The 13,059-nt window shown below is 54.6% G+C and overlaps 1 protein-coding gene across 9 annotated transcripts in view; it reads left to right on the plus strand.

The window, feature by feature from the left end:
* LOC134908800 (uridine-cytidine kinase-like 1) overlaps nucleotides 1-13,059 on the plus strand; it is a 157,410-nt gene that overhangs the window by 93,011 nt on the left and 51,340 nt on the right. For all 9 annotated transcript variants that reach the window (XR_010175794.1, XR_010175795.1, XR_010175796.1 and 6 more), the window contains exons 10-11: nucleotides 7,429-7,522; nucleotides 10,587-10,649. Coding sequence is in view for 2 of the 9 variants with exons in the window: in XM_063914924.1 (XP_063770994.1) it covers nucleotides 7,429-7,522; nucleotides 10,587-10,649 (157 nt within the window). In the remaining 7 variants the exon portion in view is untranslated. The remainder of the gene's footprint in view (nucleotides 1-7,428; nucleotides 7,523-10,586; nucleotides 10,650-13,059) is intronic.

The raw sequence follows: 13,059 nt of genomic DNA on the forward strand, positions 1-13,059 counted from the left end.
ACCCCTCCCTCTGTATTACCACTGGTGACACCATCATCAGGTGAGACCCCCGCACACCCCTCCCTCTGTATTACCACTGGTGACACCATCATCAGGTGAGACCCCCGCACACCCCTCCCTCTGTATTATCACTGGTGACACCATCATCAGGTGATCTCCCCCGCACACCCCTCCCTCAGTATTATCACTGGTGACACCATCATCAGGTGATCTCCCCCGCACACCCCTCCCTCTGTATTACCACTGGTGACACCATCATCAGGTGATCTCCCCCGCACACCCCTCCCACTGTATTACCACTGGTGACACCATCATCAGGTGATCTCCCCCGCACACCGCTCCCTCTGTATTACCACTGGTGACACCATCATCAGGTGATCTCCCCGCACACCCCTCCCTCTGTATTACCACTGGTGACACCATCATCAGGTGATCTCCCCCGCACACCCCTCCCTCTGTATTACCACTGGTGACACCATCATCAGGTGATCTCCCCCGCACACCGCTCCCTCTGTATTACCACTGGTGACGCCATCATCAGGTGATCTCCCCGCACACCCCTCCCTCTGTATTACCACTGGTGACGCCATCATCAGGTGATCTCCCCGCACACCCCTCCCTCTGTATTACCACTGGTGACACCATCATCAGGTGATCTCCCCCGCACACCCCTCCCTCTGTATTATCACTGGTGACACCATCATCAGGTGATCTCCCCCGCACACCCCTCCCTCTGTATTACCACTGGTGACACCATCATCAGGTGATCTCCCCCGCACACCCCTCCGTCTGTATTACCACTGGTGACACCATCATCAGGTGATCTCCCCGCACACCCCTCCCTCTGTATTACCACTGGTGACACCATCATCAGGTGATCTCCCCCGCACACCCCTCCCTCTGTATTACCACTGGTGACACCGTCATCAGGTGATCTCCCCGCACACCCCTCCCTCTGTATTACCACTGGTGACACCATCATCAGGTGATCTCCCCCGCACACCCCTCCCTCTGTATTACCACTGGTGACACCATCATCAGGTGATCTCCCCGCACACCCCTCCCTCTGTATTACCACTGGTGACACCATCATCAGGTGAGACCCCCGCACACCCCTCCCTCTGTATTACCACTGGTGACACCATCATCAGGTGATCTCCCCCGCACACCCCTCCCTCTGTATTACCACTGGTGACACCATCATCAGGTGAGACCCCCGCACACCCCTCCCTCTGTATTATCACTGGTGACACCATCATCAGGTGATCTCCCCCGCACACCCCTCCCTCTGTATTATCACTGGTGACACCATCATCGGGTGATCTCCCCCGCACACCCCTCCCTCTGTATTACCACTGGTGACACCATCATCAGGTGATCTCCCCCGCACACCCCTCCCACTGTATTACCACTGGTGACACCATCATCAGGTGATCTCCCCGCACACCCCTCCCTCTGTATTATCACTGGTGACACCATCATCAGGTGATCTCCCCCGCACACCCCTCCCTCTATATTACCACTGGTGACACCATCATCAGGTGATCTCCCCCGCACACCCCTCCCTCTGTATTACCACTGGTGACACCATCATCAGGTGATCTCCCCGCACACCCCTCCCTCTGTATTACCACTGGTGACACCATCATCAGGTGATCTCCCCGCACACCCCTCCCTCTGTATTACCACTGGTGACACCATCATCATGTGATCTCCCCGCACACCCCTCCCTCTGTATTACCACTGGTGACACCATCATCAGGTGATCTCCTCCCCGCACACCCCTCCCTCTGTATTACCACTGGTGACACCATCATCAGGTGATCTCCCCGCACACCCCTCCCTCGGTATTACCACTGGTTATTATAATGTTTCTCTGACGTCCTAAGTGGATGCTGGGGACTCCGTCAGGACCATGGGGATAGCGGCTCCGCAGGAGACAGGGCACAAAATTAAAAGTTTGACCACTAGGTGGTGTGCACTGGCTCCTCCCCCTATGACCCTCCTCCAAGCCTCAGTTAGATTTTTGTGCCCGGCCGAGAAGGGTGCAATCTAGGTGGCTCTCCTAAAGAGCTGCTTAGAATAAAAGTTTGTTAGGTTTTTTTATTTTCAGTGAGTCCTGCTGGCAACAGGCTCACTGCAACGCGGGACTAAGGGGAGAAGAAGCGAACTCACCTGCGTGCAGGATGGATTGGGCTTCTTAGGCTACTGGACACTAGCTCCAGAGGGACGATCACAGGTACAGCCTGGATGGGTCACCGGAGCCGCGCCGCCGGCCCCCTTACAGATGCTGAAGAGAGAAGAGGTCCAGAAATCGGCGGCTGAAGACTTCCCAGTCTTCTTAAGGTAGCGCACAGCACTGCAGCTGTGCGCCATTGCTCTCAGCACACTTCACACCGCGGTCACTGAGGGTGCAGGGCGCTGGGGGGGGCGCCCTGGGCAGCAATGTAATTACCTTTACTGGCTAAAAATACATCACATATAGCCCCTGGGCTATATGGATGTATTTAACCCCTGCCAGGATTACAGAAAAAACCGGGAGAAGAGCCCGCCGTGAAGGGGGCGGGGCCTATCTCCTCAGCACACAGCGCCATTTTTCCCACACAGATCCGCTGGTGGGAAGGCTCCCAGGCTCTCCCCTGCACTGCACTACAGAAACAGGGTTAAAACAGAGAGGGGGGGCATATTTTGGCGATATTAATATATATTAAGCTGCTATAAGGGAAAACACTTACTATAAGGTTGTCCCTGTATAATTATAGCGCCTTGGTGTGTGCTGGCAAACTCTCCCTCTGTCTCCCCAAAGGGCTAGTGGGGTCCTGTCCTCTATCAGAGCATTCCCTGTGTGTGTGCTGTGTGTCGGTACGTGTGTGTCGACAGGTATGAGGACGATGTTAGTGGAGGCGGAGCAATTGCCTGTAATGGGATGTCACCCCCTAAGGAGTCGACACCGGAATGGATGGCTTTATTTATGGAATTACGTGATAGTGTCAACACGCTACAAGGTCGGTTGACGATATGAGACGGCCGGCAAACCAATTAGTACCTGTCCAGGCGTCTCAAACACCGTCAGGGGCTTTAAAACGCCCATTACCTCAGTCGGTCGACATAGACACGGACACTGACTCCAGTGTCGACGGTGAAGAAACAAACGTATTTTCCAGTAGGGCCACACGTTACATAATCACGGCAATTAAGGAGGCGTTTCATATTTCTGATACTACAAGTACCACAAAAATAAAAAAAAAGGGTATTATGTGGGGTGTGAAAAAACTACCCGTAGTTTTTCCTGAATCAGATAAATTGATTGAAGCGTGGGTTAACCCCGATAAAAAACTGCTAATATCTAAGAAATTATTGGCATTATACCCTGTCCCGCCAGAAGTTAGGGCGCGTTGGGAAACACCCCCTAGGGTGGATAAGGCACTCACACGCTTATCAAAACAAGTGGCGTTACCGTCTCCTGATACGGCCGCCCTCAAGGAACCAGCTGATAGGAAGCTGGAAAATGTCCTAAAAAGTATATACACTCATACTGGTGTTATACTGCGACCAGCGATTGCCTCAGCCTGGATGTGCAGCGCTGGGGTGGCTTGGTCGGATTCCCTGACTGAAAATATTGATACCCTTGACAGGGACAGTATTTTATTGACTATAGAGCGTTTAAAAGATGCGTTTCTATATATGCGTGATGCACAGAGGGATATTTGCACCCTGGCATCAAGAGTAAGTGCGATGTCCATTGCTGCCAGAAGATGTTTATGGACACGACAGTGGTCAGGTGATGCGGATTCCAAACGGCACATGGAAGTATTGCCGTATAAAGGGGAGGAGTTATTTGGGGTCGGTCTTTCGGACCTGGTGGCCACAGCAACAGCTGGAAAATCCATTTTTTTTACCCCAACTCACCTCTCAGCAGAAAAAGACACCGTCTTTTCAGCCTCAGTCCTTTCGTCCCCATAAGGGCAAGCGGGCAAAAGGCCAGTCATATCTGCCCCGGGGTAGAGGAAAGGGAAAAAGACTGCAGCAGACAGCCTCTTCCCAGGGCTCACTCGCAAGTAGACCCCTGGATCCTACAGGTGGTATCCCAGGGGTACAGATTGGAATTCGAGACGTCTCCCCCTCGCAGGTTCCTGAAGTCTGCTTTACCAACGTCTCCCTCCGACAGGGAGGCGTATTGGAAGAAATTCACAAGCTGTATTCCCAGCAGGTGATAATCAAAGTACCCCTCCTACAACAGGGAAAGGGGTATTATTCCACACTATTTGTGGTACCGAAGCCAGACGGCTCGGTGAGACCTATTCTAAATCTGAAATCTTTGAACACTTACATACAAAGGTTCAAATTCAAGATGGAGTCACTCAGAGCAGTGATAGCGAACCTGGAAGAAGGTGACTATATGGTGTTCCTGGACATCAAGGATGCTTCCCTTCATGTCCCAATTTGCCCTTCTCACCAAGGGTACCTCAGGTTCGTAGTACAGGACTGTCATTATCAGTTTCAGACGCTGCCGTTTGGATTGTCCACGGCACCCCGGGTCTTTACCAAGGTAATGGCCGAAATGATGATTCTTCTTCAAAGAAAAGGCGTCTTAATTATCCCTTACTTGGACGATCTCCTGATAAGGGCAAAGTCCAGGGAACAGTTGGAGGTCGGAGTAGCACTATCTCGGGTACTGCTACAACAGCACGGCTGGATTCTAAATATTCCAAAATCGCAGCTGATCCCAACGACACGTCTGCTGTTCCTAGGGATGTTTCTGGACACAGTCCAGAAAAAGGTGTTTCTCCCGGAGGAGAAAGCCAGGGAGTTATCCGAGCTAGTCAGGAACCTCCTAAAACCAGGAAAAGTGTCAGTGCATCATTGCACAAGGGTCCTGGGAAAAATGGTGGCTTCATACGAAGCGATTCCATTCGGCAGATTTCACGCAAGAACTTTTCAGTGGGATCTGCTGGACAAATAGTCCGGATCGCATCTTCAGATGCATCAGCGGATAACCCTGTCTCCGAGGACAAGGGTGTCTCTTCTGTGGTGGCTGCAGAGTGCTCATCTACTAGAGGGCCGCAGATTCGGCATTCAGGATTGGATCCTGGTGACCACGGATGCCAGCCTGAGAGGCTGGGGAGCAGTCACACAGGGAAGAAAATTCCAGGGAAAGTGGTCAAGTCTGGAGACTTCTCTCCACATACATATACTGGAGCTAAGGGCAATTTACAATGCTCTATGCCTAGCAAGACCTCTGCTTCAAGGTCAGCCGGTGCTGATCCAGTCGGACAACATCACGGCAGTCGCCCACGTAAACAGACAGGGCGGCACAAGAAGCAGGAGGGCAATGGCAGAAGCTGCAAAGATTCTCCGCTGGGCGGAGAATCATGTGATAGCACTGTCAGCAGTGTTCATTCCGGGAGTGGACAACTGGGAAGCAGACTTCCTCAGCAGGCACGATCTTCACCCGGGAGAGTGGGGACTTCACCCAGAAGTCTTCCACATGATTGTGAACCGTTGGGAAAGACCAAAGGTGGACATGATGGCGTCCCGCCTCAACAAAAAACTGGACAGGTATTGCGCCAGGTCAAGGGACCCTCAGGCAATAGCTGTGGATGCTCTGGTAACACCGTGGGTGTACCAGTCAGTGTATGTGTTCCCTCCTCTTCTTCTCATACCCAAGGTACTGAGAATTATAAGACGGAGAGGAGTAAGAACTATACTCGTGGCTCCGGATTGGCCAAGAAGGACTTGGTACCCGGAACTTCAAGAGATGCTCACAGAGGACCCATGGCCTCTGCCGCTAAGAAGGGACTTGCTTCAGCAAGGACCCTGTCTGTTCCAAGAATTACCGCGGCTGCGTTTGACGGCATGGCGGTTGAACGCCGGATCCTAAGGGAAAAAGGCATTCCGGAAGAGGTCATACCTACCCTGGTCAATGCCAGGAAGGAGGTGACCGCACAACATTATCACCGCATTTGGCGAAAATATGTGGCGTGGTGTGAGGCCAGGAAGGCCCCCACGGAGGAATTTCAACTGGGTCGATTCCTGCATTTCCTGCAAACAGGAGTGTCTATGGGCCTCAAATTGGGGTCCATTAAGGTTCAAATTTCGGCCCTGTCGATTTTCTTCCAGAAAGAATTGGCTTCAGTTCCTGAAGTCCAGACATTTGTCAAGGGAGTACTGCATATACAACCCCCTTTTGTGCCTCCAGTGGCACCGTGGGATCTCAACGTAGTTCTGGGATTCCTCAAATCACATTGGTTTGAACCGCTCAAATCTGTGGATTTGAAATATCTCACATGGAAAGTGACCATGCTGTTGGCCCTGGCCTCGGCCAGGCGAGTGTCAGAATTGGCGGCTTTGTCTCACAAAAGCCCATATCTGATTTTCCATTCGGACAGGGCAGAACTGCGGACGCGTCCCCAGTTTCTCCCTAAGGTGGTGTCAGCGTTTCACCTGAACCAACCTATTGTGGTGCCTGCGGCTACTAGGGACTTGGAGGACTCCAAGTTGCTAGACGTTGTCAGGGCCCTGAAAATATATGTTTCCAGGACGGCTGGAGTCAGAAAATCTGACTCGCTGTTTATCCTGTATGCACCCAACAAGCTGGGTGCTCCTGCTTCTAAGCAGACGATTGCGCGTTGGATTTGTAGTACAATTCAGCTTGCACATTCTGTGGCAGGCCTGCCACAGCCAAAATCTGTAAAGGCCCATTCCACAAGGAAGGTGGGCTCATCTTGGGCGGCTGCCCGAGGGGTCTCGGCTTTACAACTTTGCCGAGCTGCTACTTGGTCAGGGGCAAACACGTTTGCAAAATTCTACAAATTTGATACCCTGGCTGAGGAGGACCTGGAGTTCTCTCATTCGGTGCTGCAGAGTCATCCGCACTCTCCCGCCCGTTTGGGAGCTTTGGTATAATCCCCATGGTCCTGACGGAGTCCCCAGCATCCACTTAGGACGTCAGAGAAAATAAGAATTTACTTACCGATAATTCTATTTCTCGTAGTCCGTAGTGGATGCTGGGCGCCCATCCCAAGTGCGGATTGTCTGCAATACTTGTACATAGTTATTGTTACAAAAATCGGGTTATTATTGTTGTGAGCCATCTTTTCAGAGGCTCCTCTGTTATCATACTGTTAACTGGGTTCAGATCACAGGTTGTACGGTGTGATTGGTGTGGCTGGTATGAGTCTTACCCGGGATTCAAAATCCTTCCTTATTGTGTACGCTCGTCCGGGCACAGTATCCTAACTGAGGCTTGGAGGAGGGTCATAGGGGGAGGAGCCAGTGCACACCACCTAGTGGTCAAACTTTTAATTTTGTGCCCTGTCTCCTGCGGAGCCGCTATCCCCATGGTCCTGACGGAGTCCCCAGCATCCACTACGGACTACGAGAAATAGAATTATCGGTAAGTAAAATTCTTATTTTTTCTTCCTCCAGGAACAAGGACACCAATCGAGATGAGTTCATCTTTTACTCAAAGCGTCTCATGCGACTTCTGATTGAGCATGCACTCTCCTTCCTCCCACTTAATGTAAGTGTTGTTTTTTAGTATAATATACAAGGTATTATCTTCTTAGTGAGCGAGCGCTCCCCCTCTCTTGGTCAGTGTAAGCGTGCAGTGGTGATATAATACATTATATGCTGAGTGAGCGCTCTCCCTCCCCCTGGTCAGTGTAAGCGTGCAGTGGTGGTATAATACATTATATGCTGAGTGAGCGCTCTCCCTCCCCCTGGTCAGTGTAAGCGTGCAGTGGTGGTATAATACATTATATGCTGAGTTAGTGAGCGCTCCCCCCTGGCCAGTGTAAGCGTGCAGTGGTGATATAATACATTATATGGTGAGTGAGCACTCCCCCTGGTCAGTGTAAGCGTGCAGTGGTGGTATAATACATTATATGGTGAGTGAGTGAGCACTGCCCCTGGTCAGTGTAAGCGTGTAGTGGTGGTATAATACATTATATGCTGAGTGAGCGTTCTCCCCCTGGTCAGTGTAAGCGTGCAGTGGTGGTATAATACATTATATGCTGAGTGAGCGAGCGCTCCTCTTCTCCCCCTGTTCAGTGTAAGCGTGCAGTGGTGGTATAATACATTATATGGTGAGTGAGTGAGTACTCCCCCTGGTCAGTGTAAGCGTGCAGTGGTGGTATAATACATTATATGCTGAGTGAGCGTTCTCCCCCTGGTCAGTGTAAGCGTGCAGTGGTGGTATATTACATTATATGCTGAGTGAGCGTTCTCCCCCTGGTCAGTGTAAGCGTGCAGTGCTGATGTAATACATTATATGCTGAGTGAGCGAGCGCTCCCCCTCCCCTGGTCAGTGTAAGCGTGTAGTGGTGGTATAATACATTATATGGTGAGTGAGTGAGCGCTCCCCCCCTGGTCAGTGTAAGCGTGCAGTGGTGGTATAATACATTATATGCTGAGTGAGCGTTCTCCCCCTGGTCAGTGTAAGCGTGCAGTGCTGGTGTAATACATTATATGCTGAGTGAGCGAGCGCTCTCCCCCTGGTCAGTATAAGCGTGCAGTGGTGGTATATTACATTATATGCTGAGTGAGCGTTCTCCCCCTGGTCAGTGTAAGCGTGCAGTGGTGGTATAATACATTATATGCTGAGTGAGTGAGCGCTCCCCCCCTGGTCAGTGTAAGCGTGCAGTGGTGGTAAAATACATTATATGCTGAGTGAGTGAGCGTTCTCCCCCTGGTCAGTGTAAGCGTGCAGTGGTGGTATAATACATTATATGCTGAGTGAGCGAGCGCTCTCCCCCTGGTCAGTATAAGCGTGCAGTGGTGGTATAATACATTATATGCTGAGTGAGCGTTCTCCCCCTGGTCAGTGTAAGCGTGCAGTGGTGGTATAATACATTATATGCTGAGTGAGCGTTCTCCCCCTGGCCAGTGTAAGCGTGCAGTGGTGGTATAATACATTATATGCTGAGTGAGTGAGCGCTCCCCCCCCTGGTCAGTGTAAGCGTGCAGTGGTGGTATAATACATTATATGCTGAGTGAGCGTTCTCCCCCTGGTCAGTGTAAGCGTGCAGTGGTGGTATAATACATTATATGCTGAGTGAGCGAGCGCTCTCCCCCTGGTCAGTATAAGCATGCAGTGGTGGTATATAACATTATATGCTGAGTGAGCGTTCTCCCCCTGGTCAGTGTAAGCGTGCAGTGGTGGTATAATACATTATATGCTGAGTGATTGAGCGCTCCCCCCCTGGTCAGTGTAAGCGTGCAGTGGTGGTAAAATACATTATATGCTGAGTGAGTGAGCGTTCTCCCCCCTGGTCAGTGTAAGCGTGCAGTGGTGGTATAATACATTATATGCTGAGTGAGCGAGCGCTCTTCCCCCTGGTCAGTATAAGCGTGCAGTGGTGGTATAATACATTATATACTGAGTGAGCGTTCTCCCCCTGGTCAGTGTAAGCGTGCAGTGGTGGTATAATACATTATATGCTGAGTGAGTGAGCGCTCCCCCCCTGGTCAGTGTAAGCGTGCAGTGGTGGTATAATACATTATATGCTGAGTGAGCGTTCTCCCCCTGGTAAGTGTAAGCGTGCAGTGGTGGTATAATACATTATATGCTGAGTGAGCGTTCTCCCCCTGGTCAGTGTAAGCGTGCAGTGGTGGTATAATACATTATATGCTGAGTGAGCGAGCGCTCTCCCCCTGGTCAGTATAAGCGTGCAGTGGTGGTATATTACATTATATGCTGAGTGAGCGTTCTCCCCCTGGTCAGTGTAAGCGTGCAGTGGTGGTAAAATACATTATATGCTGAGTGAGTGAGCGTTCTCCCCCTGGTCAGTGTAAGCGTGCAGTGGTGGTATAATACATTATATGCTGAGTGAGCGAGCGCTCTCCCCCTGGTCAGTGTAAGCGTGCAGTGGTGGTAAAATACATTATATGCTGAGTGAGTGAGCGCTCCCCCCCTGGTCAGTGTAAGCGTGCAGTGGTGGTATAATACATTATATGCTGAGTGAGCGTTCTCCCCCTGGTCAGTGTAAGCGTGCAGTGGTGGTATAATACATTATATGCTGAGTGAGCGAGCGCTCTCCCCCTGGTCAGTATAAGCGTGCAGTGGTGGTATAATACATTATATGCTGAGAGAGCGTTCTCCCCCTGGTCAGTGTAAGCGTGCAGTGATGGTATAATACAATATATGCTGAGTGAGTGAGCGCTCTCCCCCTGGTCAGTGTAAGCGTTCAGTGGTGGTATAATACATTATATGCTGAGTTAGTGAGCGCTCCCCCCCCTGGCCAGTGTAAGCTTGCAGTGGTGGTATAATACATTATATGCTGAGTGAGTGAGCACTCCCACTTCCCTGGTCAGTGTAAGCGTGCAGTGGTGGTATAATACATTATATGCTGAGTGAGTGTGCGCTCCCTCTCCCCATGGTCAGTGTAAGCGTGCAGTGGTGGTATAATACATTATATGCTGAGTGAGCGAGCGCTCCCCTTCTCCCCCTGTTCAGTGTAAGCGTGCAGTGGTGGAATAATACATTATATGCTGAGTGAGCGAGCGCTCCCCCGTGGTCAGTGCGTGTCTGCTCGGTGTACTACATGTATCAGACGTGACGCTGTTTCCTGGTTTCCCTCTACCAGCTGGTGACGGTGGAGACCCCTCAGGGAACGTTGTATCAGGGGAGAAGATTCCATCGTCAGCGGGTGAGTGGTGGATGTGTACTGTGGGCTTCTGCTGTACGTGGGATCTCACGTGTCACGTAGTTCACGAGTTATTGTAAACCTATGAGTATTACACAGAGCCAGCCGTTATATCACACACAGTATACAGAACAGACAGTGTCTGCTGTAACCCGCTAACATTTCATGTAACGCTGCCCCCGTGCCCACCCTCTAGCGATGCCCGCCAGTGCCCGCCCTCTAGCGATGCCCGCCAGTGCCCGCCCTCTAGCGATGCCCGCCAGTGCCCGCCCTCTAGCGATGCCCGCCAGTGCCCGCCCTCTAGCGATACCCCAGTGCCCGCCCTCTAGCGATGCCCCCCAGTGCCCGCCCTGTAGCGATGCCCCCCAGTGCCCGCCCTGTAGCGATGCCCCCAGTGCCCGCCCTGTAGCGATGCCCCCCAGTGCCCGCCCTGTAGCGATGCCCCCAGTGCCCGCCCTGTAGCGATGCCCCCCAGTGCCCGCCCTCTAGCGATGCCCGCCCTCTAGCGATGCCCGCCCTCTAGCGATGCCCCCAGTGCCCGCCCTCTAGAGATGCCCCCTGTGCCCGCCCTCTAGCGATACCCCCCAGTGCCTGCCCTCTAGCGATGCCCCCCCAGTGCCTGCCCTCTAGCGATGCCCCCCAGTGCCTGCCCTCTAGCGATGCCCCCCAGTGCCTGCCCTCTAGCGATGCCCCCCAGTGCCTGCCCTCTAGCGATAGCCCAGTGCCCGCCCTCTAGCGATAGCCCAGTGCCCGCCCTCTAGCGATAGCCCAGTGCCCGCCCTCTAGCGATAGCCCAGTGCCCGCCCTCTAGCGATAGCCCAGTGCCCGCCCTCTAGCGATGCCCCCCAGTGCCCGCCCTCTAGCGATGCCCACCCTCTAGCGATGCCCGCCCTCTAGCGATGCCCGCCCTCTAGCGATGCCCACCCTCTAGCGATGCCCCCCAGTGCCTGCCCTCTAGCGATGCCCCCCAGTGCCCGCCCTCTAGGGATGCCCCCCAGTGCCCGCCCTCTAGCGATGCCCCCCAGTGCCCGCCCTCTAGCGATGCCCGCCCTCTAGCGATGCCCCCCAGTGCCCGCCCTCTAGCGATGCCCCCCAGTGCCCGCCCTCTAGCGATGCCCGCCCTCTAGCGATGCCCGCCCTCTAGCGATGCCCCCCAGTGCCCGCCCTCTAGCGATGCCCCCCAGTGCCCGCCCTCTAGCGATGCCCCCAGTGCCCGCCCTCTAGCGATGCCCCCAGTGCCCGCCCTCTAGCGATGCCCCCAGTGCCCGCCCTCTAGCGATGCCCCCAGTGCCCGCCCTCTAGCGATGCCCCCTAGTGCCCGCCCTCTAGCGATGCCCGCCCTCTAGCGATGCCCCCCAGTGCCCGCCCTCTAGCGATGCCCCCCAGTGCCCGCCCTCTAGCGATGCCCCCCAGTGCCCGCCCTCTAGCGATGCCCCCCAGTGCCCGCCCTCTAGCGATGCCCCCCAGTGCCCGCCCTCTAGCGATGCCCCCCAGTGCCCGCCCTCTAGCGATGCCCCCCAGTGCCCGCCCTCTAGCGATGCCCCCCAGTGCCCGCCCTCTAGCGATGCCCGCCCTCTAGCGATGCCCCCCAGTGCCTGCCCTCTAGCGATGCCCCCAGTGCCCGCCCTCTAGCGATGCCCACCCTCTAGCAATGCCCCCCAGTGCCTGCCCTCTAGCGATGCCCCCAGTGCCTGCCCTCTAGCGATGCCCCCAGTGCCTGCCCTCTAGCGATGCCCCCAGTGCCTGCCCTCTAGCGATGCCCACCCTCTAGCGATGCCCCCCAGTGCCCGCCCTCTAGCGATGCCCCCCAGTGCCTGCCCTCTAGCGATGCCCCCAGTGCCCGCCCTCTAGCGATGCCCACCCTCTAGCAATGCCCCCCAGTGCCTGCCCTCTAGCGATGCCCCCAGTGCCTGCCCTCTAGCGATGCCCCCAGTGCCTGCCCTCTAGCGATGCCCCCAGTGCCTGCCCTCTAGCGATGCCCACCCTCTAGCGATGCCCCCCAGTGCCCGCCCTCTAGCGATGCCCCCAGTGCCCGCCCTCTAGCGATGCCCCCAGTGCCCGCCCTCTAGCGATGCCCCCAGTGCCTGCCCTCTAGCGATGCCCACCCTCTAGCGATGCCCCCCAGTGCCCGCCCTCTAGCGATGCCCCCCAGTGCCCGCCCTCTAGCGATGCCCGCCCTCTAGCGATGCCCCCCAGTGCCCGCCCTCTAGCGATGCCCCCCAGTGCCCGCCCTCTAGCTATGCCCCCAGTGCCCGCCCTCTAGCAATGCCCGCCCTCTAGCGATGCCCCCCAGTGCCCGCCCTCTAGCGATGCCCCCAGTGCCCGCCTTCTAGCGATGCCCCCAGTGCCCGCCCTCTAGCGATGCCCCCAGTGCCCGCCCTCTAGCGATGCCCCCTAGTGCCCGCCCTCTAGC

Source organism: Pseudophryne corroboree, chromosome 4 (assembly GCF_028390025.1).
Source record: "Pseudophryne corroboree isolate aPseCor3 chromosome 4, aPseCor3.hap2, whole genome shotgun sequence".
In the NCBI taxonomy this organism is placed as follows: Eukaryota; Metazoa; Chordata; class Amphibia; order Anura; family Myobatrachidae; genus Pseudophryne; species Pseudophryne corroboree.